The sequence below is a fragment of the Cordyceps militaris genome (assembly GCF_000225605.1).
Source record: "Cordyceps militaris CM01 unplaced genomic scaffold CCM_S00003, whole genome shotgun sequence".
Classification (NCBI taxonomy): domain Eukaryota; kingdom Fungi; phylum Ascomycota; class Sordariomycetes; order Hypocreales; family Cordycipitaceae; genus Cordyceps; species Cordyceps militaris.
In genome coordinates, this window is record NW_006271971.1 from 3562897 (window position 1) to 3588924 (window position 26028).

The following is a 26028-nucleotide window of genomic DNA, read 5'->3' on the forward strand; positions in this document are numbered from 1 at the left end:
AATATATTTTCTTTCTCTTCTTCTTCTACCTTTTCCTTCCTTTCTATATTCTCTTTTTTTATACTTATAGCTTTTCTTTATTAAATCTTATTATTCTTTATTAACTAACTCTATATAGTTATTTTATAATATCTTATTTATTAACTTCTATTCTTATATTTAATTAAAAAAAGACTTTTAATCTTTTTATTAGTCTTTTTAATTTTTTAATTATTAATATTATAGCTTTTATTTATTTTTATATATACTTTCTTTTTTTATACTTATTAATATACCTTACTTAATAGTTAAGAACTTATAAGGTATTATATCTTCTTTTATATTAAAGCTTCTATATAAGTCTAGGCTTATAGTTCTAGAATACTTTATAAAAAGTATTTTTAATTAGATTTATCTTATTATAGTTTATTAATCTATTATCTAGTTTTCTTAGTTTATTCTAAATAACTTAATTTTTTTTATAAGTTTTTATTAGCTTTTACCTTATTTTTTACTTTTATTTCTTTTTTTCTTATTCTTTATTAACTTTTTATTTTTTTTTTAATTTCTTTATAACTTTTAATATTATATTATTACTTTTAAGGTTCTTCCTTTTTCTTTTATTAGTCTTATAAAGGTTATAAAGACTATAATATTTACTTTATTTTTTTTAATTTAAAAGCCTAAAAAGAAGAAAAAAAAAAAAGTTTAAAAAAAAAGCTAATAAAGAGAATATATTACCTTACTCCTATAAGTATTAATTCTATATAGGTTCTTTATATAAATTATTTACTTTTTATAAATAAAAAGTAGTTAGTTTATTATAAGTTAAAAGGTAAGTCTTTTTACTTTATTTTCTTATTTAGAAGTTAATTAGTATAGCTTTAAACTTAAACTCTTATTCTTAGTATATAAAGAAAAAACTCTCTTATCTTTATATTTATATATTTATTACTAAGTCTATTACTACTATTTAGTCTTAGCTAGTTACTTAATCTATTCTTAAGGCTTTAACTTAGCTTCTTAACATAACTAATAATTTCCTTAGTAGGGAGGATAAGAAATACGCCTAGCTATATAGAGCTTAAGGGAAAGGGCCTAGGAAGCCCTTACTAATAGAAAGGGAAAGGGGCTAGCCTAAGAGGGTATTAAGAATAAGAGAAAGGAGAAGGGGCCCTATCTAGGCTAAGGTAAAAAGCCTAAGAAGACTATTAAGAAGGTAGTTAAAAAGGCTATTATTAAGAAAAAGATTAAAGTAGTTAAGATAGTCTTAACTACCCCTACCCTTAGGTCTAGTAAAAAGTACTTTAGTTTTATTCCTTTTTAACTTCTAATAAATATTATTATATTAGTAAATAAAAATTTATAAGAAACTTTAATTAAATAATATAATATTACCCTCTAAACCTATTACTACTTATATTATTATTAAAACCTAACTAAAACCTAACCTAGTTTATTATTTTTTATTATCTATTTATATTTAAAGGTATTATAGTTATTACTATTTATAGAACTATATTATAATAGTTATTATATACTTTAGGTAGTTAAGAGTTAGGAGAATATCTCTCTAGTTTTAAAAAGAGATTATATCTAGGCCTAGATATAATAGTAGGTAGGAGAGGATAATATAGATAGGATTTTTAGGTTCTTTATTATATTAATATATTAATAAAGTAAATCTAAAGACTTTCTTATTATAAAAGAAAGCTATTAGTTTAATCTTATTTATATAAAGCTATATAATTAATAAACTAATATAATATAAAGGGAATTATAAAGTATCTTTTTTCTTCTTATATTAAACTTATAGTAGGTAATAAGCTAGGTAAATTTATAGCTAATTAACTTATTTTTAATAATATATATTTATATCCTCCTAATAGTTATTCTATATAACTTAAAGCTATTTATTTAGTTTTTTTTTATTACCTTTTATTATCTAATTAATATTTATTAAAAGCCTTTTTAAAAGGTATATAAAAAGTAGTTCTTATTAGTAAATCTTATAGTACTATACTATTAAGATTAGGATTTATAATATAACCTAAATAATTATATATTAAAGTTAAACTATTACTTTATTCTTTCTTATCTTATTAAGATCTAAGCCTTATAGGTAGTAAAGTAAAGGTAGATAAAGGGGATATTAAGTTTAACCTTAATATAGTAGGTAGTTATAGCCTAGAAGGCTCTTACTACTATATAAAAGTATATTACCTAAAAGGTATTAAGAGTAGTAGCTAGGCCTACTAGTTTATTCTTTAAGGTATATTAAGTAATAAGGCTATAAGCTATAATTAATTAAATAATATAAAAGTAAAATTCTTTTATATATCTTAGCTAAAAGCCTTAGGCTATCTTAATAAAAACTTTAAAGGCTTATTAGGTAAAAAGAACCTTTACTTTAACTTTAATTATATATATTATTTATTTTAGTAATAGTATAAGCTAGACCCTTAAGAGTTAGATTACTACTTATAGTATAAGCTAATAGTCTTTAAGCTAAAGGTTTTTAGGAATTATAAATTAACTTTATTAAAAATAAAAAAGCTAGAATTTTAAAACTAAGAATAATAAGGTATAGGTTATTAACTACTTAGAATAAATAGTCTATACCTATTAGAGTTAGGCTAAAACCTAGTCTTAAGAAGCTATTATACTAAAAAGGTTTATATTATTAGTAAACCTTATAATTATTATCTTTTAAATCTTAGCTAAAGCCTAATATAGAGATAATAAGAAAAGAATAAATAGAATTAGTAATAAAAGGGAGTTCTATAGAATTCCCTATTAGATTTAAAGGGTATTTAATAGGGATCTATCTAAATATATCTATATTATCCTATTCTAAAGGTAGGTCTTTAGTAAAGAAAAGATAATAAGAAGGAATTTTAAATACTAAAGGGTAACTATTATTATTAAGTAAACTATATTATTAAAGATACTTATAATATTAAATTAAAGTATTAAGATAAAGCTACCTTAATACTAGGTAATTTAAACTAGTTTAACTATTAAGGTAATTACTATTTTTATTAACTATTAATACTAATTACCTATTTAACTATCTAGGAAGAGCTTATAAGATTCTACTACTTTAGCTATTTAGTTTATTATAATTTTTTTAAAAAACTTTTTTATAGTATTTAAAAAGGTAATTAATCTTTAACTTCTAGCTATTCTATATTCCTATTTTATCTTACCTAACTTTTATATAATAATTATTATCCCTATTTAATACCTCTTTAGAAAGTATCCTATTTATATATAAGCTATATAAAATATTATAAAGTAAAGGTATAGTAGTTTTCTTAATATCTTAAAGAACCTATAAAAGATCTTATTAAGGCCTAAGGTATTCTATAATATATATCTTACTAGTATAGACCTTATCTAGTTTATAGTAATATCCTTTAATACTATACTTATATCCTAGTCTAGAACCTTATTTACTAGTAGTTAAAGGTTATAAAAGTCTATTAAAGGGTTAAGAAAGAACTTTTTTACTAGGACTTTAACTTTCTTTTATTTTATCTTAGCTATTAAGAGGTTCCTTTCTCTTTTAAGTAGTAGAACTATATTAAAGCTTATACCTTTAATATACTTCTTTACTTACTAATAGTACCTTTAAAGCCTACCTAGTATTTATATAACTATATTTAAGTAGACTCTTTATACCTAGTTCTTTACCTTCTAGACTATCCTATTCTAAGTAGTAGCTACCTAGTATACTTTCTTCTAGTCTTTTTCTATTCTAACCTTTTAAGCTTATTTATAAAGCTTTTAAGTCTTTTTTATTATTATTATAACTTTAGGTATTTACTAGGGGGCTACCTAGCCTTATAAAGGTGCCTAGAGGGGAATACTTATTAATAAGATTCTTTTTAGAATCCTATCTAAGTTCTTAAATATAATATTAATCTCTATTAAAATAAATAACTAGTATAGCTTATTAGAGTTTAAAAGAAACCTAATTATAGCCTTTACTTATACTAGGTTTATATCTATCTTATATTAAGTTAAGTATATTATTATAAGGGGGGGAATAAAAAAGCTAACCTTTACTAGCTAAAGGTAGTAATTAGACCTTACTAGGTTTTTTAGGGACTCTAGTATCTAGCCTTTTAGGTCTAAAGAGTATTAAATTAAGTCTAGTATACTTAATCTCTTATTAAACTTCTCTTTTATAACTATTTTTTAGGGGGTAATTAATACTATTTTAAGCTATTTTAAAGTAGATAGGGTTCTTTTTATTATTAATAAGGTCCTTTTATAAATATCCTAAAGAGGGTAGTAAATATTAAAATCCCTTATTATAATATATATTAACTCCTTATTTAAAAAAAGAAAGAGTTATATTAGGTTTATATTAAGTTTAAAGTAAATATTAAAGAATTAGACTAATAAGTTAAAAAAAATAATATAATAACTATTCTTTTTAAAAAAGACTATATAGTCTTTTATATTTATTCTTTTATATATATAAGTTACTATTCTCCTATATTCTTAAAAGTATTAATATAAAACTAATATTAAAGCTAAAGGTAGTTTATTATTTAATATTTCTTATATAATAATAATATTTAGCTTAGATTTATTATAAAGTATTAACTATATTTAGGTACTACTTTTATTAATATTCTATAATAGTACTTTTATTAATAATTATAGTATTAGTATTTTCTATTACCCTAGTAGGCTTCTAAGTAGCCTTTTATAGAATTATACTAGGTCTTATTAGGAGGTTTAATATAATAGATATAATAAATATAGCTATTAATATAGCTACTTATAAGTCCCTAGCTAACTAGTTATTAGTTAGTTAGTTTACTATTATTAGTAATAGTTTACCTTAAATACTTAATTCTAATAAAAAGGGTATTATATTTATATTTATCTATAAAAAGTCTAATAAAAAGCTTATAACTAAGGCTATATTAGTTCTAGATAAGAAAAGAATTAGAAAAAAGGTATTTACCTATACTTTCTTAGTAAAGTTATTTATACTCTAGGCCTAGTTTATTAGTATAACCTATTAAAGGGGGGAGGGTAACTTACTTATTATTATATTTAGCCTATTAAGCTTAAAGGTAATATTAATTCTATTTAGTAAGCTAGGGAGTCTCCCTCTTAGCTATTAAAAAGAAGTCTAAAAGGGGGGCTCTTCTAGAACTAGGGGGGGGGGCTTACTAGCCTAATAGGTTTAGTAAGGTATTATTTACTAACTAGCTTACCTAGCCTACTAAGCCTCTTTTATTTAATAAAGAGGCTTAGAAGAAGTATAGTAGGTATTAGATCTTTTATAGCTAGGTAAAAACTATTAGTTATTAATAATATTCTATATTAATAGCTTTTTAGTATTTTACCTAGACTAAATAGGCCTAGACTTAGGCTAGGTATTAACCTTTATAGTTTAAATACCTTTTCTTACTTAGGTTAGCTATTACTAAATAGGCCTTCTTTTCTAGGTAAGTATTACCTAAGTACTAGTTATATTTAGCCTTCTTATTATAATAGTAAATAATAAATTTTATAATATAGTAGTTATAATATTAATAAGACTAAATAGACTTTAAAAAAGGCTTATAAATAAAAGCTTAGGTTTAATAAAATACTTTAGTATTATAAAGGTAATTTATAATACTTATCTTATAAACTCTAATAATAAGAATAGTCTTTAATCTAGTTTCTAGGTAGGTTTAAATAGCTTTAGCTAAAGTAATATTTACTTTATTAATTATAAAGAGTTTTATAATAAAGTTAAAAGTATCCTATAAAATCTTTAAAATAAGAACCCTTTTAATAATTATAAAGTATTCTTATTAAGTTAAGTATACTTTTTTAATAAAAGCTACCTTTATCTATTCTTTATTCTTTATATAGTCTTTTACTTTATTATAAAAAGAAAGAACTATATCTCTAGAGGGGAGTTAGTAAGTAGTTATAATAGTATCTACCTTAAAAGCCTTATTAGCCTTAATAATAAGCTCTTATAAGTAAAAAGATTAAATCTCTTCTAAGTAGGAATAGTAACTAACTAGTAGCTTAGTATTATAATAGGCTAAGACTAGCTTTACTTAAAGGCCTAGGGGCTTTTAGGCTACCTTTATATAAAAGGTAGGCTAAGGATTATTTACTAGGTATTCTTAAAAAGCCTTTATTATAATATATTAAATAGCCTTAAAGGGGATAAATTCTATATTTATAATAACTATTTCTTTTTATATAATATAAATAAAGTTTATAAGTTTTTATATTTTATTAAGATTCTTTTATAGTATTAAAAAGAGTATTTTTTTTAAGTATTTTTTAAAGATTCCTAGTAAAAGCTAGGCTAGGTATATATTATCTATATATAGGTATTACCTCTAGATAGGTTCTATAACTATATTTTTAATATTTCTACTTATAGTTATTATACCTATAAGCTAGGAGCCTTCTAGATTTATAGACTAACTAGTTATTAAGTTAACTTACTTACTAAACTTATTTTTTATATTTTAGCTTATAGGTAGGTATAGGGTAGGTCTAGCCTAGTATCTACTTATAAAGATATATATTTAATATAAATATATTATAATTATATAGCTAAGTACTATAAGATATATATAGTACTAATATAAATAGTTAAAGCCTAGCTTACTAAGTATATTAATTAAGTAGCTTAGAATTAAGTTAAACCTTTAATTAGTAAGAGTATAAGTATTAAATAGTATATTAGAATCCTTAAAGCCTAGCTTACTTCCTTTTAAGAAAAGAGTAAGAAAATAGCTAGCTAAGTATATAAATAAACTATTACTTAAGCTTATTAAGTAGGCTAAAAGCTAGCTAAATAGCTAGAAACTTAAGAAAAGGCTTATACTTTAATATATTACTATAAGCTTCTTAAGATTAAGGGTTTTATAGCTATTAATAATTTCTTAAGTATAATTAAAGCTTATTTTAAACCTACTTAAGTATCTAACTAGTAATAGAAAATTACCTCTTATTATATTACTAAAAAAGCTCTATTATATAACCTACTAGGCTATATAAAAGTATTTTATAAGCTTAATAGCTTATAAGAATATACTATCTTATAGTAAGTTAATATAATTCCCTTACCTTAATATTAGTAAAATAAGTAGGGCTTAGGTAGGTAAAATAATAATTATCTACTTAACTAGTACTTTTATAGTATTACCTTAAAGTTAACTAAAAGCTAAAAACTTAAATATCCTTAGTTATCTATTAACTATTAATTCCTTTATATAGTAATTAAGCTAATAAAGAATATAAAGCTTAAATACTTACTTTATAATAATAATATCTAGTAAATTAATAATTTACTTAAAGAGTTAATATAAGTAAATATAAAAAGTAAGCTTATAAAAGTAGGATTTATTACTTAAGGTACTAGTTTAAGTATACTAGATAGTAACTTTATAGTATTATTAGTCTTACTTCCTACTATTCTTATAATTAATAGCTTAATACTAAATATATTTAATAAATTTCTAAATATTTATAGTATATTAAATAGTAGAAAGTATACTATAGTTAATAGTATAATCTTTAATATTAATACTTCTATATACCTAGTAAACTTAGAAGATATACTTAATAAGAGGACTTTTAAATAAAAATATAGTATTATTAAGGTAGTTATAACTAAATTCTATATCTTAGAATATAGAAAATATATACTTAAGGGTATAATTAGAATAAGTAGTTAGTAGTATAACCTTATATTATAATATATAATAATAATTAAAGGCTTTTATATTAATATTATTTATATATAAGTATTATATATAGCTAATACCTAGTTATATAGTTTTAATACTATAGTATACTTTAGAATAATAAATAATAATATTATTATTAAAAGTTTTAAATAAATAATAATATCTTTTTCTAGAACTATTATTCTCTTTAACCTACCTAATAATAGGAAGAAGCCTACCTTAACTATATAGAAATAATTAATACTCTTATAGAAGATAGAAAGTAAAGCTTAAATAAGTATCCTTTTATAGCTCCTTTACCTAAAAAGGTAGATAATAAATATAAATAGTATTTATAATTAAGGTACCTTAGTAAATAGGCTTTAAGGTATATAGTATATATATAAAATATAGAAATTAATAATACTAAGTATATTAAGTATAAGGTATATACTTAAGTATATATAAGAAATATTATTTTAAGGTAGCTATTATTAAGACTTTTACCTTACCTTTATTAGTAAATAAGCTAGGATCTTATAGATTACCTACCTAACTAGAATAATAAGAAATACCTTTTTATATTTAAAAATAAATATACTAGTAGATTCTATATTTAGGCTATTATAAATTAAGTATATATTACTCTATTTAACTATATACTTACTTTTATAGTTTAGGTAATAAATTAATTTAGATTATATATATATATAATTAAGTATAATAGTAAAACTACTATTATAAGCCTATATATATAAATAGAATATTAATACTAAGCTTATTTTATAGGAATTAAACTAGAGATTATACCTTTAAATACTTATAAGCCTAATAAAGGTATAGAATATATTAATTAGGAAATATAAATAATAATAATTATAATATATAAAGATATAAGGCTTCCTTAGAACCTATAGCTAGAGGTTATATAAGTAGCCTACTATCTACTAAATATAAGCTTAAGGTAATACTTAAGGTTCTATATACTATATAAAATATTATATTCTTAGTTAGAAGTAAATAGTAAAGTACTAATAGCTATATATATAACTAACTAAAGGCTTAATTAAGGTCTTTTATATATATATAGTTATTATATATATATTCTTTAGTATAATAAAAAAGAGAGTTATAATTAAAGATAGTATAAGGTTAATTTATAAGGTATTATAAGGTATCTTATAGGTTATATAGTAACTAACCTATATTAAATCTAAATACTAAAGCTTAAGTATATAATAACTATAAAGAATATCTACTTTAATAAGGATATTATATATAAAATAAGGAATAAAAGCCTAACTAAACTTATAATTATAAAGATTAAAGAAGAAGTTAATAAAATTATAAGCCTTAAGTAAAATAACTTTCTTCTTAAGCTTAATATAGTATTAAAAGCCTTTAGCTTAAAAGTAAATAATTATAATTAAATTAAGTATATAATTAATAAAGTATAAGATTAGTTAGTCTTATAATTAACTAATTAGTATAATTCTAAAGATTTAATTATACTTAATACTTTTCTCCTTTAAAAAGAAGTCTAACCTACTATTATAAGTAAAGATATATACTATCTACTAGATCCTATATCTAGCTATAAGAAGATAAATAGGGAAATAGTAGAACCTTTACTTAAAAGAGTAAAGAAAATACCTATAGGCTTACTAATACCTATAGGGTCCCTTAAGCTCTAAATAAGCTAAGAAGTATCTATATTAATAGACTAGGTAATATAATAACTATAAGTATAAAAGGAAATTATAGCTCTTTTTAAATAGGATTCTAAGCTTAGTTAAGTATAAAAATTAAGGATTTTATTATTAAACTCTTATATAAGTAGTAGAATTATTACTTAAAAAAATAAAAAAAGTAAAAAGTTTTAAAAACTCTTTAAATAAACCTAAAGTCTTTACTATAATATTAATAGCTAATAATAATAAAATATTTAATAAACTCCTAACTAATTACTTAAATAGTATAATTAAAGATTATTTAAGCTTTAAAATAGTATATATAGTATTTACTATAGTTATAGCTAAGTATATAAATATATATACCTATTTAAAGGTAAACCTTTAAGATCTTTTTTAAGCTAATTTACTACTTTCTTTATAAAATTAGCTTAAGATATTAAATTACTTATTATCTACTTAATTTAAAGTAGTTATATAGAAGGAAATAGATTTATATATTTAAATAAGTATATAAACTAAAGTTAATTAAAAGGAAGGTATTAAAATAATATCTTTAAAATAGGTATTTATATATAAACTTAATTTTAATAATATATTTATATAATATAAAGTTTAAATATATATATAAAAAGACTTTTAACTATTTAATTAAAATAAAGAAATATATATTACTATATTTATAGTAAAGTCCTTTTAAATTATAATAGCCTTAATAGCCTAATTTAAAATATATATTAAATAATTTAATATTAAAAATACCTTTAATAATATTATATATACTAATTAATACTTCTTAATAACCTATTAGCTACTATTAGGCTTTAAAATACCTAGAAAGGTTATTTACTTAAATAAGGTACTATATAGTTTTTAAGACTTACTATATCTCTAGTTCTAGGAATTCTTAGGCTCTTTATAGGCTTTTAAGTTAATATAATATATAAAAAAGCCTTACTTATTCTATTTACCTAATTAATAGGTTTATCTTATCTTCTTTATAAATAATATCCTTATTTTAATAAAATTAGAAAATAAAGGTATAATTAATATACTTACTACTAGGCTTTAAAAGAAGTATAAAATATATAAATAGGGATTAGTATACTAGTTTTTAGGTATTAAAATTATTAAAAACCTAATTAATAAGTATATCTTCTTATTATATTAAGCCTATATTAAGAAGATTATTTAAAAATTTAGCTATAATAATAAGCTATATAAACTAAATACTTCTTTTCTTATTATTAAGCTTTTACTTTTTAAAGGTATTACCTAACTATATAATATAAAGATATATTAAATACTTATTAGATTAATTCTATATATAGCTATTATAGTAAGCCTTAATATAGCCTTTATAGCCTTCTTTCTCTTAAGATTCTTAATAAATCCCTTTTTAGAGTATATTAAGGTAGTATAAAGAGTTATTAGCTATTTATATACTATAAAATACTTAGTATTATACTTTAAAATAAGTATAGAAGCTAAAATCCTATATATAGTAAGTAATATATTATATACTAATAACCTTATAATTAAGAGGTTTATATAAGGCTATATTATATTCCTTTATAAAGGCTTTATTATATAGAAGTTATTAAGGTAAATAACTATTATAATATTAATAATAAAAGTTAAGTTTTTAGCTTTATTAAATATAGTTAAAAAGGCTATAATATTATATAGGTTATTTACTTAAATATATATTTAATTACCTATTCTATATAAGATCTTTTATAATAATTAATAGACTATTTAATTAGTTATTATATTAAATATATATATAGAAATAAAGCTAAGGTATATTAATTTATATAATCTTTAGCTTAAATAGGAATATATATATAGGTAATTTATATTAACCTTTAAGCTAATAATAAAGATATTAGTAGATAGGTTAATAAAAAATCTATTTAAGTAGCTATTTAAGTAATTTAAAGTATAGCTATATATATAATATATTAATTATAATATAGTTTAAATAAATTATAAAAATATTAAAAAAAAGGAAAAAGATATAGTAAAAAAAACTTTAATTTATACCTAATAAGGCTAAGCTATTACTAGGCTAGCTAGTTCCTATACTATAATTAATATAATAAAAAATATACCTACTTTAATAGGATTTAATTTAATACCTTTATAAAAATAGATAGAGTATAGGTATATAAGGTTACTAGTATACTATAAATAGTATTAATACTCTTAAAATAAAGAGTACCTTTATAGTTATACTTAGTAACTAGGTAAAATATACTATATAGTACTTAATATATATAGTTTTAATACTTTAAATAATTAACTAAGCTTTAAATTAAGAAAAAGAAAAAAAAGACTTATACTTTAGCTAATACTAGCCTTTATTAAAGTAATAAGGGTATATATAGTAGGTACTAGCTAGGGGTTATTATTTTTTAAAGTTAACTAAGTATATAATTATAGGTTTTAAAGTATAAATAAGTATATAAAGGGTAATATATATACTTATTAAAGTAGTACTAATACTATATTAAATTACTATTAATAGTATTAAAATATATATTAAAAATTTTATTAGCTATAGTAATATAGGTATAAGCCTTATAAGGCTTAGCCTTCTAGGCCCTTTAGTAAGAAGTTATAGTAATAATAATAGTAATAATAATAGTAGTATTAATAGTAGTAATAGTAAGAGCCTAAAGAAGGGATTAGTTTATACTTTAATATATAAAGAAATAGTAAAAGATATATATAGTAAAGTTACTAAAGGTATCTAGTTATTATAAAGTAGCTTTAATAATAGTAGTAGTAGTAATAGTATAGTAATAAGACTTATAAGTATAAGCTATTTTAAATAGTATTTTTAATAAAAAAGGGAAGAAAAAGGTATTATAAAGTAAAAGTAATATACTTAAATAAGTATACCTTAGCTACTTTTTATAGTTAGTTTATATTACTTATTAAAAGTACTTTTTATTACCTATTAAATAAAGAGGCTAAAATATTAATTAATATTATTATAATATAAAAAGATATTAAAAATAGTATTTTAATATATAAAGGTAATAATTATATATATAATATTATAATTTTTATTTATTTAATAATTTTAATTATAAGAATAGCCTTAATTAAAGGGTATATTAAAAAGTAATAAAGTTAAATATATAATAAGTAAAGTAAATATAGTATTTAAAGTATTAAGAATATAAGCCCTAATAAGGTACCTAAATTCCTATATAAATTATACTATAAAAGAGGTACCCCTATAGGGTAGAATTTTCCTTTCTTTCTAGTTAGAATATATAGAATATTAAGTTGCCTTTTCTTTAACCTCTTCTAGCTATAATTAACTATGTATATGTGTAACGCCTCTATAAATCGTAAGCATAGACAACACTATAACGTGACAGTTTCAGAGGTCAGACGGTATAAGCACGAACTGCGGTTGCCGCCACGGGAGTTTTTGTTTAGCGCCAAGTCCAAGAGTATATTTGACAGGCAGCCGCCGCAACGGCTGATAGTTGCTGAGCTAATAAAAAAATTCAAGCTATAAGCAAAAGTACGTGAGAAACATGCCATGTAGCAAGACATTTAGATGGACTGTGCAAGGAATAGGCTACGCAGGGCTAGGCTGAAGATGAAGATGCCAGTGAGCCCCCCCCCCCAAGTCAGCCCTTTTCGAAAACTAACCTATATCTGTTCTTATAGGTGTAACTTGCTAGCAAAAACTATGTTGGCAAAGTGGTGAAATGCATCAATTCGTCGCATTCTCTATGTATGCGTCGTGGCCGTCGCAAGCAGCACAGCCACATGGCATCCCAGCCTCGAAGCGCCTCCAAATTCAAGTTATAGTTCCCTCGGACTTATTTCCCGGCCGAGTTCGACTTCTGCCACTAATAAAATGCGTTGCGGCGGGAAATACTACCCAAATGGGCCTTGGCGCGCCGGGACGGCATTCGGTTTTGGGCGTGGCTGGGGCAAGAAGGCTAGGCCTGTTCAGGTATGCTTTGGGGCTTGTTTTTTCCGGGTTTCTCAGATCTTGATATCGATTCATCGTGCTTCCACCACGGGAAGACTCCTTGAAGCAAAGAAGCTAGCATAAAGGACAGCCTTGCAGCTCACCTTGCTTAGCAGTCCGGTTAGCACGGCCCGTTCTGAGACGTGGACACTTACGTATGTCGGGCGCCATCTCGCTCTTTCACGCTCTCTCCCCTGCCTTCGGGTTTCGCGTGCGCAGGCATGACACAAGGCCACACTACCTACTGCCATGCTCTTTTGGCGTGTCATGCTGAATAGGGAAGCTGATGTCACCTATCCGGCTACTTCAAGCCGTAACAATCTTAACGATTCAGACAAGTTAAAAAGTCGCAGTCACCCCGTCATCCTAAAGCGCCAGCTAGGATCCCACCCTATCATCAACTCGCACCTTGAACACCACTGTCGTCTTCTCCTCCTATCCACGATTCGAAATCGTCTCAGTTTGCATTCAAGTCACTTGGAAATCTCTTCGAAAATCCCGGTCCCTGTTTATTGCAGCCAAAGGGTCTTGGCGACTCTCCACTTACACTGACGGAAATCAGCCAAAATGACCAACTTCACATACCGTGACGGCATTGCTGTCCTGCAGCTCGTCGCCTTCATCCCGTGTCTCCTCTTTGCCACGGTTCTCTGCTTCAAGCAAGGAATGAGAGCAGTCTCTGCCTGCTGGCGCTTTTTGCTCATCTTGGGTCTCCTGCGTGTCATTGCCGCCATCTGCCAGCTTCTTCTCATGACCCATGACGACCGCGCCATCGTCGTGACGAAGCTCACCTGCGATCTCCTCGGCATCGCGCCGCTGACCCTGGCCGCCGTCGGACTTCTTCGTCGCGTCAACGAGGCCGTCCTGACACTACCCAAGCATGTCTTCCTCTTGGCCGATGCTGTCAGTCTTGCCGGTCTCGGGGTCGGTATTGCCGGTGCCGTGCAGGCAGTCGACAACAACAACATCCCGTCTCTTCTCAAGATTGCTCTTGCCCTTTTCGTTGCCTGTTTGGGCATCATGTTCTGCATTCTCGGCTGGCTGACGGCATCGGTCCATCGCTTGCCACGCAACGAGAGAATCACCCTCTATTCCATCTACGTCTGCGCGCCTTTTCTCATTGTCCGTATGGTGTACGCCTGCATCGGCGACTTTGGCAATGACTCTCGCTTCAGCATCTTCAACGGCGATCCCACCATCTTTCTGTGCATGTCCGTCCTCGAGGAGATTATTCTCATGATCATCTGTCTTTACGTCGGCTACATGTACCCACCCACAGCTGTCAAACACGGCGCTCCCAAGCCTCGCTATGTGAGCAAAGCTTAGTTGAAGGTAGAAGCCATTTGCGAATTTAACTGGAGCGAACTATACCGACAAGCAGCTGTTGACACTGGCACGGGGGACCGAGCCAGCAGCCAACTTGGGCCAGATTTGTTATCTTTTTTGTATTCATTTTTTTAAACGCATTGCGTGGCGTCTGGGCTTTGGCAGTCTCGATTCACGGCAGCGACCGACTGGGGTGAAGTTGATGAACAACTCGAAACCTGACATTATTATTATTAGAGAATACTTTTAGACTGGTCAATCAAAATCTGAGACCAATCAATTTGGCAAATATAAACTCCACTGTCTCACGGACGCGTCATTATTGAGGCCTGATGCAGTAAGCTCTAGTTCCGGATAACTCCCAAGTCGTGCCCATAGAATGTGTAGTGCTGAACCAGATATGTTACAGGGCTGAATCCCGAACTCCGGTTTACACAAAGCGACACGTAGCCCTGTGGCTGTGTTGCAACAAAGTAGACTTGAAACAGCCAAAGATTGGTATTCGATAGACCTCATTTTAAAGAAAAAAATAAAAAATAAAAAAAGAAGAAAAAGGACGAAACGATCGACGTGCGTCTCTTATCCTCGAGGTTCGCTTTGGTACAGGGTACACAGTTGATATAATGAGACTGAGGCCTTAGTCTGGCGTCGGGATTCCATCAAGTTTCAAGTGACATTTCAAAGACAGGGAGCTACCATACTGGGGAAAATACTGTCAATTTCTCTTTTTTTTTTTTTTTTTCCGTGGTGGCGACGCGGAGTGTCTGGATTTGGAAAGTTAGCGGTGAAGTGGGCGGCGCCTCATCACTTTGCAGCCACGGCGTTTGCTTCGCACCCCCCAACATCCGCATCAAACTGCGCATCGGAGGAATAAAGACTTCACTGCTACAAATCTCAGATTCGGAAGCTTTCACGCCCAAGCATGGCCTCTACAGATCCACCACTGTCGGCGCGCGCTGAAGCCGCGGCCTATATCTCGCAGGCCAACTTCCACAAAACGTTCACTATACCAGCCACAACCAGCCATGGCGATTTGACATTTAGCTATAGCGATGTTGGCGTGTCTCCAGAAGAGCAGACGTCCACGGCCAAAGTTCCCGTCATCTTATTTCATCCAGGCTTGTTCGCCTCCCGATATGTGGGAGTATCCCTGCACGCTCTGGCAAAACATCTCGGAATCCGCGTTCTTACTGTCGACAGGTACATCAACATCTACATATCGGTAACAAAGTTTGAGCGGTAGCTAACTTCCTTAGGCCAGGATTTGGTAGCTCCACGGAAGTTCCTCTTGATACACGAGTTGACATTTGGGTGGAAGTCGTGCCGCTGCTGCTCGCCCACCTCAACATCCCCCACATAACCATTGTTTCACACTGCGCCGGAACGGTGTACGCACTCAACTTGCTTTCCAGATGCAGAGACCTTTTGGATCCAGGGCGACCGATGTCTGTATTGTTGGGTATGTGTGCTGGCGAGGCAAAGAAATGGGCTCCATTGCTAACGGAGTGAACAGCACCATGGGTCGACCCGCAGCACTCCAAAATGACAATGATGCAGGTCGCTCAGTATATACCTTCCCCTGCCTACTCGTTATTCAACGGACTCAGCCGCTTCGCTGCTCGTGGTATGTTGACGACAGTATCAAGTAGCGAGGCCGTTTTTAATGCTTTTGGGATGGGGCAACGGTCGGAAGCAGAGGAGCAAACCGTGCAGAGTTGGCAACAGGACAATTCTTTAAAGCTTGAACGCGAGTGTGGTCTGTCAACCAAAATACAAGGTGCCCTTCAACTCCAGACTGTCGAGCACATCTTTTCAGAAAACACCTCTGGTTCGAGCGACGAAGCGCGCCACTGCGCACGCAAAGCGACACGAGGCAGCTGGGGCAAAGCGGACAACTATCAAGTTTTTGTGCAAGAGCTTGCTCAGCAAGAGAGAGTCAGAAACGAGAGTCATGCGGAGCGCGCCTCTACTGCAAAACTGAGGGTGATGGCGTTCTTTGCCGCGACGGACCACATTATCGGCGAGGGAGGACGACAGTACGTTGAAAAGTGCTGGAAGGGCTCGCCGGGTGAGTTTGACGACGCTTTTGAATTCAGTCACAAAACTGTTGTTGGGTCTGGCCATGACGAGCTCGTCGTTGGCTTTGATGTCTGGAAGGAAATTGTGGCCAACATCCGTGGCGCCGAGGCTCGGTAACGGAAGCAGCTGCTTGTATGAGAACTTTTAATGCACCACTATTTTTGCGCAGCTTTCTTTCGCTTCACGACCATTGTCGGCGTTAAAAGACAATTTCCGTGAGGCCATCTACGAATTGGCCGAGCACTACTCCCAGAAGTGTTGCGCAATGACATAGCGGTGAAGCACGGGGGCACAGCCGGAAAGAAAAGCACGTACAGTCCACCGCTCGGTTCTCCAATCACAGGCATCTCCTACTTTCGTGACTCAGTTAATATACCAGTGACACGCAGCAAACGCGTCCTTCACTAACAAGGCTGGGAACTCGGCTGAGCTACGGCGAAGAGGGGTCAACGACGTCAGCGCTTGCATGATCTCGCCTAAGAACCAATTATCAACATTTTTCTGCCACAACACGTTGAGAACAGAATATCTACGAGCCTCGGAAAATACGTCTGCCTTTGTGTAGAAAACATGGAGAATTACAATAGCCACACAGCCGGCTCCTCGACCGACAGCGAGGCCGCCCGGCAGTATTTTAAGCATTCCAGCGCCAAGCGCACCAACACCAACGCCGTGCTCGCGATGGCGCTCAAGAGGCAGTATCCTGCGCTGCATCTCAGCCTCGTGCCCGCGCGGACAGCCGACATCTTGGCGTTCGCCTCGAGCGGACGGGCCTTGTTTACCGAGGTTGAAGACGACACGGGCGAGAGCGGCATCCCGGCCTCGCTCAGGCTAAAGATGTTTGTGCCCCCGACGAAGCGTGGCAGCGGCGACGGCGTCGTCGCCCGCGTCCCCATGTTTGCCAAGTTTCTCTACAAGTACAATGATCACGACTTCATCGCCTACCGGGCCAGGGCGCAGGATGGCGCGTTCGATAGCGAGGACATGTACTACATTCTCTCCACGGACGAGACCAAGACGGATGCACTCATCCAGGCGGCTGGTACCTGGGGCAGTGTGCTGCACGACGAGATTTGGGTCTTTGACGGCGGCTTTTGGCGGAAAGACGCCGGGCTCTATGCGAGCGTCATCAAGTCTTCGTGGGATTCCGTCATTCTCGACCAGGACATGAAAAAGGCACTCATGGACGATCACTTGTCGTTTTTCCGATCGCGCAGCACATACCAGAACCTCAAAGTTCCTTGGAAGCGAGGCATCATTTACTACGGACCACCGGGCAACGGAAAGACGATTTCCATCAAGGCCATGATGCATACGCTCTACAACCTTACGCCCGAGGTCCCTACACTCTACGTGCGGAGTCTCACCTCAGTAAGCCCTTGGTCCTACCTTTTGCCTCCTCCCCAATACTGACCTTTGTTGTAGTATTTCGGCCCCGAGGATTCCATCCAGAAAATCTTCTCTCTTGCCCGGCAATTTTCTCCCTGCTACCTCGTCTTTGAAGACCTAGACTCGCTCGTCTCCGATGACGTGCGGAGCTATTTTCTCAATGAAGTGGATGGCCTGCAGTCCAACGACGGCATCTTCATGATTGGAAGCACGAACCACCTTGAGCGCCTGGATCCTGGCATCGCCGTGAGTACCAACCAGCGCTCGACCTATCCAGTATTACTGACTTGGGTTTTAGAAACGCCCCTCGCGCTTCGATCGCAAGTACTTGTTCCCCAACCCAAATCTCAAAGAGCGCGTGGCCTATTGCCATTTTTGGCAATCCAAACTGGCGGGTAACAAGGCCATTGAGTTTCCCGACAAGCTGTGCGAGGCGATTGCAGATATTACCAACGAGTTTAGCTTTGCTTATATGCAAGAGGCGTTTGTCGCCGCTCTGCTTGCCATTGCACGCAATGAAGGCGAGCACGGCGACGACGACGATGGCTTCAGTGACGATGAGTACGGCGTCGCCACGGTTGATCTGGCTGATGAGTGGATTGGCGTGGTCGACCCGGCCGGCCGTGACCATGTTGATTTGGAGCACCTCAAGCTTTGGGTGGAAATTAAGAAGCAAATCAAGATTCTTCGCGAGGGCATCAAGGAAGAGCCCGAGGAATAATTCACGACTTCACCATGCCCCCTCACTCAACATCAACAACTCTTGCTACCATGCGTTATTCAATAAGTAGTTTGTATTCATCGCTTCTCAAGTTCTTTGAGCCTGTATAAATATAGTCACTGGCTCTTCATCCTCATCACTCATCAGATCTTCTATGCGCTGACCACAATGCTGCCAGTGAGGCGAATATCCCTGCTACTGGCACCAACATAAATCTTGTACTCGCCAGGATGCAGAACCCATTTCTGCAGCACAACATCCCACTGACTCAGGTCCCGCTTGGTGAGCTCGAAACTGGCCCTGCCGGTTTCTCCAGGCTGCAGGCCCAGCTTCTCAAAGCCGCGGAGCTGCTTTGGCGGCGCTCCGGGGATGCCCAGGTACAGCTGGGCAACCTCGGCACCGGCCACGGCGCCCGAGTTGGAGACGCTGACCTGCACGTTGGCGACTTCTTCAAAGAGCTGGTCTAGACTGGCGCTGACGCATCTGCGCACACCGTGCGCCGAGATGGACAGCGACGAGTATTTGAAACTAGTGTAGCTCAGTCCGTAGCCAAACTCGAAGCGCGGGGTAATGTTCTTGGCATCGAACGCGCGGTAGTCGAGATACTGGCCCTCGGTGTAGTCGCACTGGGGGTCGGTGTCGCCCTTGTGGGCCAGGCCGCAGGGCTCGTAGACGGCATAGTCGGACTCGTTCTTGGCCATGGTGTAGGGCAGCTTGCCCGAGAAGCCCGCGTCGCCGTAGAGCAGCTTCACAATGGCACGGCCGCTGTCCTGGCCGGGAAGGTGGGCGACGACGGCGGCGGTGACGTTTGGGTGCTCGATCCACTGGTCCACGAGGCGGATGCCGGACGCGTGCACCACGACAATGGTGTTGGCGCACTTGGACGCGACGTTGCGCACGAGGCCGTCGCTAAAGTCATCGTGCAGGCCGTCGCGGTCCCAGCCCTCGGTGGAGATGGCGTTGATGAAGACGAGGCAGGCGCTGGACGCCAGGTTGACGGGAGGATCAAAGGACGTCGTGTCCCAGTTGATCCAGGTGTCGTCCTCGACTGCGCGCTGCTGAATAGCGTTTAGGGGGTCGATGATGTAGGAGGGGGCGTTGGCGGCCGCGCGGCCGCCGCTGATAATGGTGCCGCCTCGAGCAGCTTGGTCGAAATGTGCCTCCGTGCCCAGGACGCCCTTGGCCATCTCCTGCGAAGAGTAGTAGCCAAGCTCAAAGAGCACATCCGTGTTCTTCGTCTGCGGCAGCGCAGCATCATACCCAAAGACGGACAGCATCTTTTGCTTGCCCTTGAAGGGCAATGCGTTGTTGGTGTTTTTGAGCAGGACATGGCCGGTGATGGCGCCTTCCAGGAGAACCGGCTTGGAATCGGGACTGCGGGCATCCACCAGATCATGAGGCTCAGTGAGGTTCTTCATCCCGATACCAGGCACGGGAAAACTGTCCTGGCCGACAAGGTACCACGCCGCAACGATTCTGGTAGCCATGTCCGTCACGCGTTCTTCGGGTACCGTGCCATTACGGACAGCCTCGGTCAGGTTTTGACCCCAGCTCCCACCCAAAGGCATGAGCACATCGAGACCCGCGTTGGCGCTGTTGAGATTGTGCTGGGCGTTCCAGTCCAGCACGACGAAGCCATCAAAGGCGAGCTCGCCCTTGAGTAGGCCATTCATGAGCTTGCTGTTCTCGCAGCCGTACGTGTTGTTGATACGGTTGTACGAGCACATGACGGATGCGACGCCAGCACGGACACCATCCATAAAGGGCCACAGATAGTATTCGTGCAATGTCTTGTCGTCGACGTTGGAGGAGGCCGCTTCTACGCCAAAGTATGGGCGGCGATGTGTTTCTTGTTCATTTGCGATGAAGTGCTTCTCGTTGTCAGCGAAGCTTCATTTCATCACGGGAGCAACACACCTTGAGGTTGGCAACGACACCGGCTTTTTGAATGCCAGTAATGGTTTCGGCGTTGAGTTGGCCGGACAGATACGGGTCAACGGAGAAGCCCTCCCAGTTCCTGCCACCAAGGGGTGTACGTCCCAAGGGGCCGGCATTGGGTCCAAGGGCAACGTTGATGCCTTTGCCTTTAAATTCCCCTCCCATGTGAAAGCCACGCTGGTGTGTGAGATTCCTGTCCCAGCTTGCGCCCGAGTGCAGCGCCGAAGGGTACGCGTTGACAAGCTCTGCAGCCCTGACACCGTTTCCAGCATCATGCAGACACATGCCAGGCCAGCCGAGTCGCGAGACAGAGCCAGTGGTGCCGGCGCAGGTGTTGTCCGCCTTGAAGCCGCGGGTGATGTTGACCTTTTCATCCAGTGTCATCTGGCCGACCAACGCGTGGGCGGTTTTGTAGGCGGCAGCCCACTGTCCCTCGCCTTTGCCCTGGGCTTTTCGGAGAGGAACATGTCAGAATAGATGTACATGGGGTATTCCGCTTCATATAGAATGAATCAACTCACGAGTTGGATACACGTCTGGCGATGTAGCCCGGCCAGCGACAGCGGCCGGTAGCAAAAGGCCTGCTAGGCCGAGGCTGCTAAGAGGGGATCTCATGATGTGCAACGATTGCCTTGGGTATGTACGACACTCTCTCCAGCCAGCGTTAGTGGAAAGGTAGAGCCTCGTTAAATAGGCAAGATATTGCCGGCGCGGCTTGGACTTTGCTGGCTAGTGATGCTCCAAAAGGCCCTCATTAGCGGTTGGGTCCGGGGACCAATGCCGCAAATCCGGACCGAAGAACCGTCTATGACGTTGGTAGGCACGTCCAGAACCAGGGGGTTATGTATGCGGTGTAGGATGCAGGAAATAATTACCGGGAAATGCAGCTTTTGCTTTTGTTGCCGGGAGGCCAAGGCGCACAGCCTCATGGGTAAGGACTGGTAGTTAATAAGGAAACTGCTAATCGGATCGCGTCCCGCCGGTCCCCGGAGAGGAGCAATTTGACCCCCACCAAACTAACAGTTTCCACACTCAGTCGATCAAAAGCCTTCGGGGGCCGAGAATAGCTGTCCGGTTCGACGGTGATACAAGTCGGGCTTTCTCTAGGCTAAATTACCTTGATACTGTGAAACTGCGGTCAGGATGAGCCCTGGCACATTGCATGGTGGGATGAGCGAGGACTGGACATGATGATGTTCCATTCAATATAGAGAGACTCGGCATTGCGTCTTGTTGGACTGCTGTGGATGGTGTGATATAACTAGTTCGAATAGTACAGACTATAGCCATTCAAGTCTGTCCCCATGACGTATAAACCTTGCAATCTCGTCTAGTTAGTTCGTCCGTGTCGAACCCTAGTTCGCAACTTGAGCGATAAAAAATTATGAATAATGACAGTGATGCCCAAGAATACGGTAGCCACACGTCTTGCATGTCTCGAGCACTAGCCCAATCCCCGTGGAAGAAAATGTGATGCCACTCAAGCTAACGCAGGTAGTCGTTCGCAAGATTGCCACTTGCTCGGGTTTTGCATTCTCGCTCCCTGTAGAGAATATCTGCTGCCAAATTGGCCATGGCATAAGTGGCAACCTGCAGATGGGCTGTGATGGCAACAGGAAAAACAGAAGCGTCAACAACGGAAAGTCCGGCCACTCCCTTGACGCGCAGCTTGTTATCGACGACTTTGCCCATTGCAGCCGTGCCCATGGGGTGATGGGTTGATCTGGCGTATTTAATTTGATGTTAGCGTTGTCTTTATGAATGTCCATGCCTGTTCAGCTTACCCCAAAGCAGCGGCGAATCGCTTGTCAATATAGTCATCTGTCGAATCAAGTCCGAAAGGCGCATCAAAGCCCAGCGCGCCAGCATCGCCGTCAACAACATAGCGGCCGAGGGGGGTCTGTCCCAGAGCAAATGCAAGCAAGCGTCGCATTCCATCTCGAGCAACAAATCTGTCTACCGCCGTCGCATAATAATTGGGGTCTACCAAGGGGGCATCTTTTATATCAGAGGAGGCGAGCGTGACGCTTCCGCGCGATGTGGGCAGAAGATGAACCATGAGGGAGGAAATGGTAGATCCATCTGGCAAACCAGCGTACACAACGATGTACTCGTTGAACGTACGCTCTTGATTGAGCAACGGGTGTGTTTTGAGGTCAGGTTTGCTACCCTCGTCCTCTTCAATTGCCTTTGCGAGGCCTTCTTTATCACCGACACCGGCTGATACGAGAAAGTCAGCGGGGATGCCCCAGCCATACTGGGCCTTTTTGAAGAGAAGGTTGCCCGACCCGATAGCGTAACCAGCAGAAGGATCCTTTAGTTTCCACTGGACGGGAAAGAGACCATGGTCAACCAAATGCTGTCCAACATCTGGGGAGATGACTTTGGGGGTGATATTGTGCTTGGCCAGCTCCATAGGAGGCCCAATACCAGACAGCATGAGAACCTGGGGTGTGCGTATGGCCCCTGCAGATAGAATGACGTCCTTGCCCTTGATCTCAGTGCCATTGGCAAGCTGCACACCGACGGCTCGATGGGGTCTGCGACTATTGGCATTGGGCTCCAAAAGAACCTTGGCCACCAGCGTCTCGGTCAAGACCGAAATGCCGTCCAGGGGATACACAACGGATGCGATCTGGCGACGACCCTCGCGTCTGTTCTCGAACAAGTCGCCGACGCCATTTGGTTCCCCGGCATTTCCATCCAAAAAGGGCAGACTATTCACTCCAACGTCCTTCCAAGAGTCGAGAACCTTTTCGCGCAAGGGAAATTGGCGCTCGGTGGAGATGATACCCTGGATATAAACAGGACCATCTCCACCGTGCTGTTGGGGGTTGATTGAGGCATTGGCTACCCTCTCGGTCTCGCGGAAGTAAGGAAGCAAGCCGTCGTAGCTCCAGCGATCATCGCCAACCGTTTCTGCCCAGAGATCATAGTCCCGCTTAGCACCTCGGCTCCATCCTCCTGTGCCAATCGGTTAGTAAATGAGGTTTCGCGTCATTGTTTTTTGCAGCTAGTCCTTTTCACGGCCATGCGCGCCAGGAACTAGCATGGCAGAGAGCACATCTTACCGACATTGATCACGGTACCACCACCAAGCGCTTTCCCACAGGGTAGGTCAATTTGTCGATTGTTTAGATGCACTTGCGGGACATTTTGTACTTCCAGTCGTATTGGCCTCCCCTGAGATTTGTCGAGTTATAGTAGACTACGCTCGGGTCATTGTTGGCGTTTGCGCCAGCCTCGATGACGAGGATCTTCAGCGCCGGGTGGTGATGAAGCAGGCGATTGGAGGTGACGGCGGCCGAAAGGCCTCCTCCGACAAAGATGTAGTCCCAAAGCATATTCGACGAAATGATGGCGGCCTGTTCTCAGGACATGTCAAGCTTCCGAGGCAACGGAGGGGCAGCGCGGGGAAGTGTTGGGAATAGGCCGCCTCATATAGCGAAGCGGCTACACTTTGTGTCACTGTCCGGCTCGGCGCGCAGCATGGTGCAGCTGCAGGCAGGCAACTGTGGCGCTGGATACGAGGCATCTTTGGGAGGGCGGAGGCAAGTTGGCAAGTTTGCACCTCATTGTAATCATGATCTGGGCGAAATCCAGCAGGTGATTCAACTGGTAATACTCACGGTGGTCAGTGCGTAGGAACCCAGTGGTGAAGTATTTGTAGGCCAGATTGGATTGATCTGGAAGGAAGCAAAAATGACTGGCAGGCCTGATACATGTTGTGCAGGTGGTTTGGGTGGTAAATTAATGTCAACAATATTATAATATAAATTGACAGGATTGTTGAGCATTGTCTTTGGCATACACCAATCTCGGACGCTAGACGTGACAAGAGGCATCTATCTAGTTACGAATACGGAGTAACTTGTAGTTGACTTTTCCCGAGTAGCGGGCCGGCCACGCCTCCTTGTTTCCCCAAGTTCGGAGGAATCCGTAGTTCCAGAGTATTGTTCTAGAATAAAAAGGTCCGGCGCGTCTTTCCATTTGTGAGCCCGAGCGCTCTTCCGGCCTCGGGAATTTTTTCTTGGCGCAGGGGCTGCCCCTATCTTCCTGTCTCAGAGCTGCGGGACTCTTGCCAACGAGACTGGCGTGATGGCATAGTTGCAAAAGACCCTGGTACCGAGCCGGGGCGGGATGGGATGTCGAAGGCTGATATTTTGACAACAAGAATTGGTCAAATGACAACAAGCTAAACCGAATTAGTATAGACCTTACCTACGTCAATTCTCAACGAGTATTGATTGCATCTATCAAGGAGGCTGCCACGATGGCTGGAATTGATAAATTCACTATGATAAAGCCGGCGGCATTAATTATTAACTTGTTTAGGCGTCGTTCTAGCCCCTAAATCTACGATAATAACACCTTGTATCGCCTATATCGCCTGTATCGCCCGTATCGCCTGTATCGCCTGTATCGCCCGTATCGCCTGTATCGTCTGCATCGCTAATAACTCGGGCGCCCGGTGCACGTCCTCGTCGAGCGTGAAGCTGATCTCGCCGTCCTCGGGTCTATACCAATTCGGTTAGCTTGTTGTTATTTGACCAATTCTTGTTGTCAAAATATCAGCCTTCTGGGATGTCGGCCGGTGTATGATTATCCTAAAAATCACGACCTATGTGGCTTAGATCGCGATCTTTTCCCTTTCCCTTTTCCTGATGTCTGTCTAGGTATTTCTTCCAGGCCCTTTCATCATCCGGTCTTCTTTCAAGAATAGCAAGCTCCATATTCTCGTCGTTGAAAATCCAATCGTCGGGAATGTAATCGTCATCAGCATCAGGATCCGGAGTTCCAGCTGCGCCTGCTAAGAACAAGATCATCCACATTGCCCAGCTGAGAGTATATTTAAATATACTTTAATTCTAATATTAATAATAAAGGAAGTAACGCTCTTAATAGTTATACTACTTTTACTATGATATTTTTGATCTATCTAACTATAATCTGCTTAAATAAATTTATACTAATTTTTCTACTATACCCCTTTTAGCTATGCGGTTGGTAGGGGGTTGCGTGCGGCCCCCCGTGTCCGACGTTACCAGTAGTATAAAGTACGTGAGCTGTAATTCTTTCTGACAAGTATTATTCGCCACTGTCTAAATTACTATCCGAATAAGACAGGCCAAGTACCAGTACGCCAATGTAGCTGCAACCCCCTCGAGCGTGCGCCAGTACGACATCACT

General features: G+C 36.7%; 5 protein-coding genes across 5 annotated transcripts; 3 read left to right on the top strand and 2 right to left on the bottom strand.

The window, feature by feature from the left end:
- Positions 1–13952: 13952 nt before the first annotated feature.
- On the top strand, positions 13953–14711 carry CCM_04726 (uncharacterized protein; the record flags this gene model as incomplete). Its single annotated transcript, XM_006669872.1, has 1 exon — positions 13953–14711. One exon carries the CDS (start codon positions 13953–13955, stop codon positions 14709–14711), a length of 759 nt encoding a protein of 252 aa, XP_006669935.1.
- Positions 14712–15633: 922 nt separating this feature from the next.
- Positions 15634–16907, top strand: CCM_04727 (alpha/beta hydrolase fold-1; the record flags this gene model as incomplete). The annotated part of the gene is made up of 3 exons (XM_006669873.1): positions 15634–15911; positions 15968–16170; positions 16225–16907. 3 exons carry the CDS (start codon positions 15634–15636, stop codon positions 16905–16907), a joined length of 1164 nt encoding a protein of 387 aa, XP_006669936.1.
- Positions 16908–17360: 453 nt separating this feature from the next.
- Positions 17361–18900, top strand: CCM_04728 (ATP-dependent Zn protease; the record flags this gene model as incomplete). The annotated part of the gene is made up of 3 exons (XM_006669874.1): positions 17361–18161; positions 18216–18425; positions 18478–18900. 3 exons carry the CDS (start codon positions 17361–17363, stop codon positions 18898–18900), a joined length of 1434 nt encoding a protein of 477 aa, XP_006669937.1.
- Positions 18901–19052: 152 nt separating this feature from the next.
- Positions 19053–21453, bottom strand: CCM_04729 (beta-glucosidase, putative; the record flags this gene model as incomplete). Its single annotated transcript, XM_006669875.1, has 3 exons — positions 19053–20771; positions 20818–21287; positions 21360–21453. 3 exons carry the CDS (start codon positions 21451–21453, stop codon positions 19053–19055), a joined length of 2283 nt encoding a protein of 760 aa, XP_006669938.1.
- An 870-nt stretch (positions 21454–22323) lies between these two features.
- CCM_04730 (glucose dehydrogenase, putative) lies at positions 22324–24182 on the bottom strand (the record flags this gene model as incomplete). The annotated part of the gene is made up of 4 exons (XM_006669876.1): positions 22324–22561; positions 22623–23802; positions 23910–24021; positions 24051–24182. The coding sequence occupies 4 exons, from the start codon at positions 24180–24182 to the stop codon at positions 22324–22326; spliced, it is 1662 nt and encodes a 553-aa protein (XP_006669939.1).
- Positions 24183–26028: the final 1846 nt, after the last annotated feature.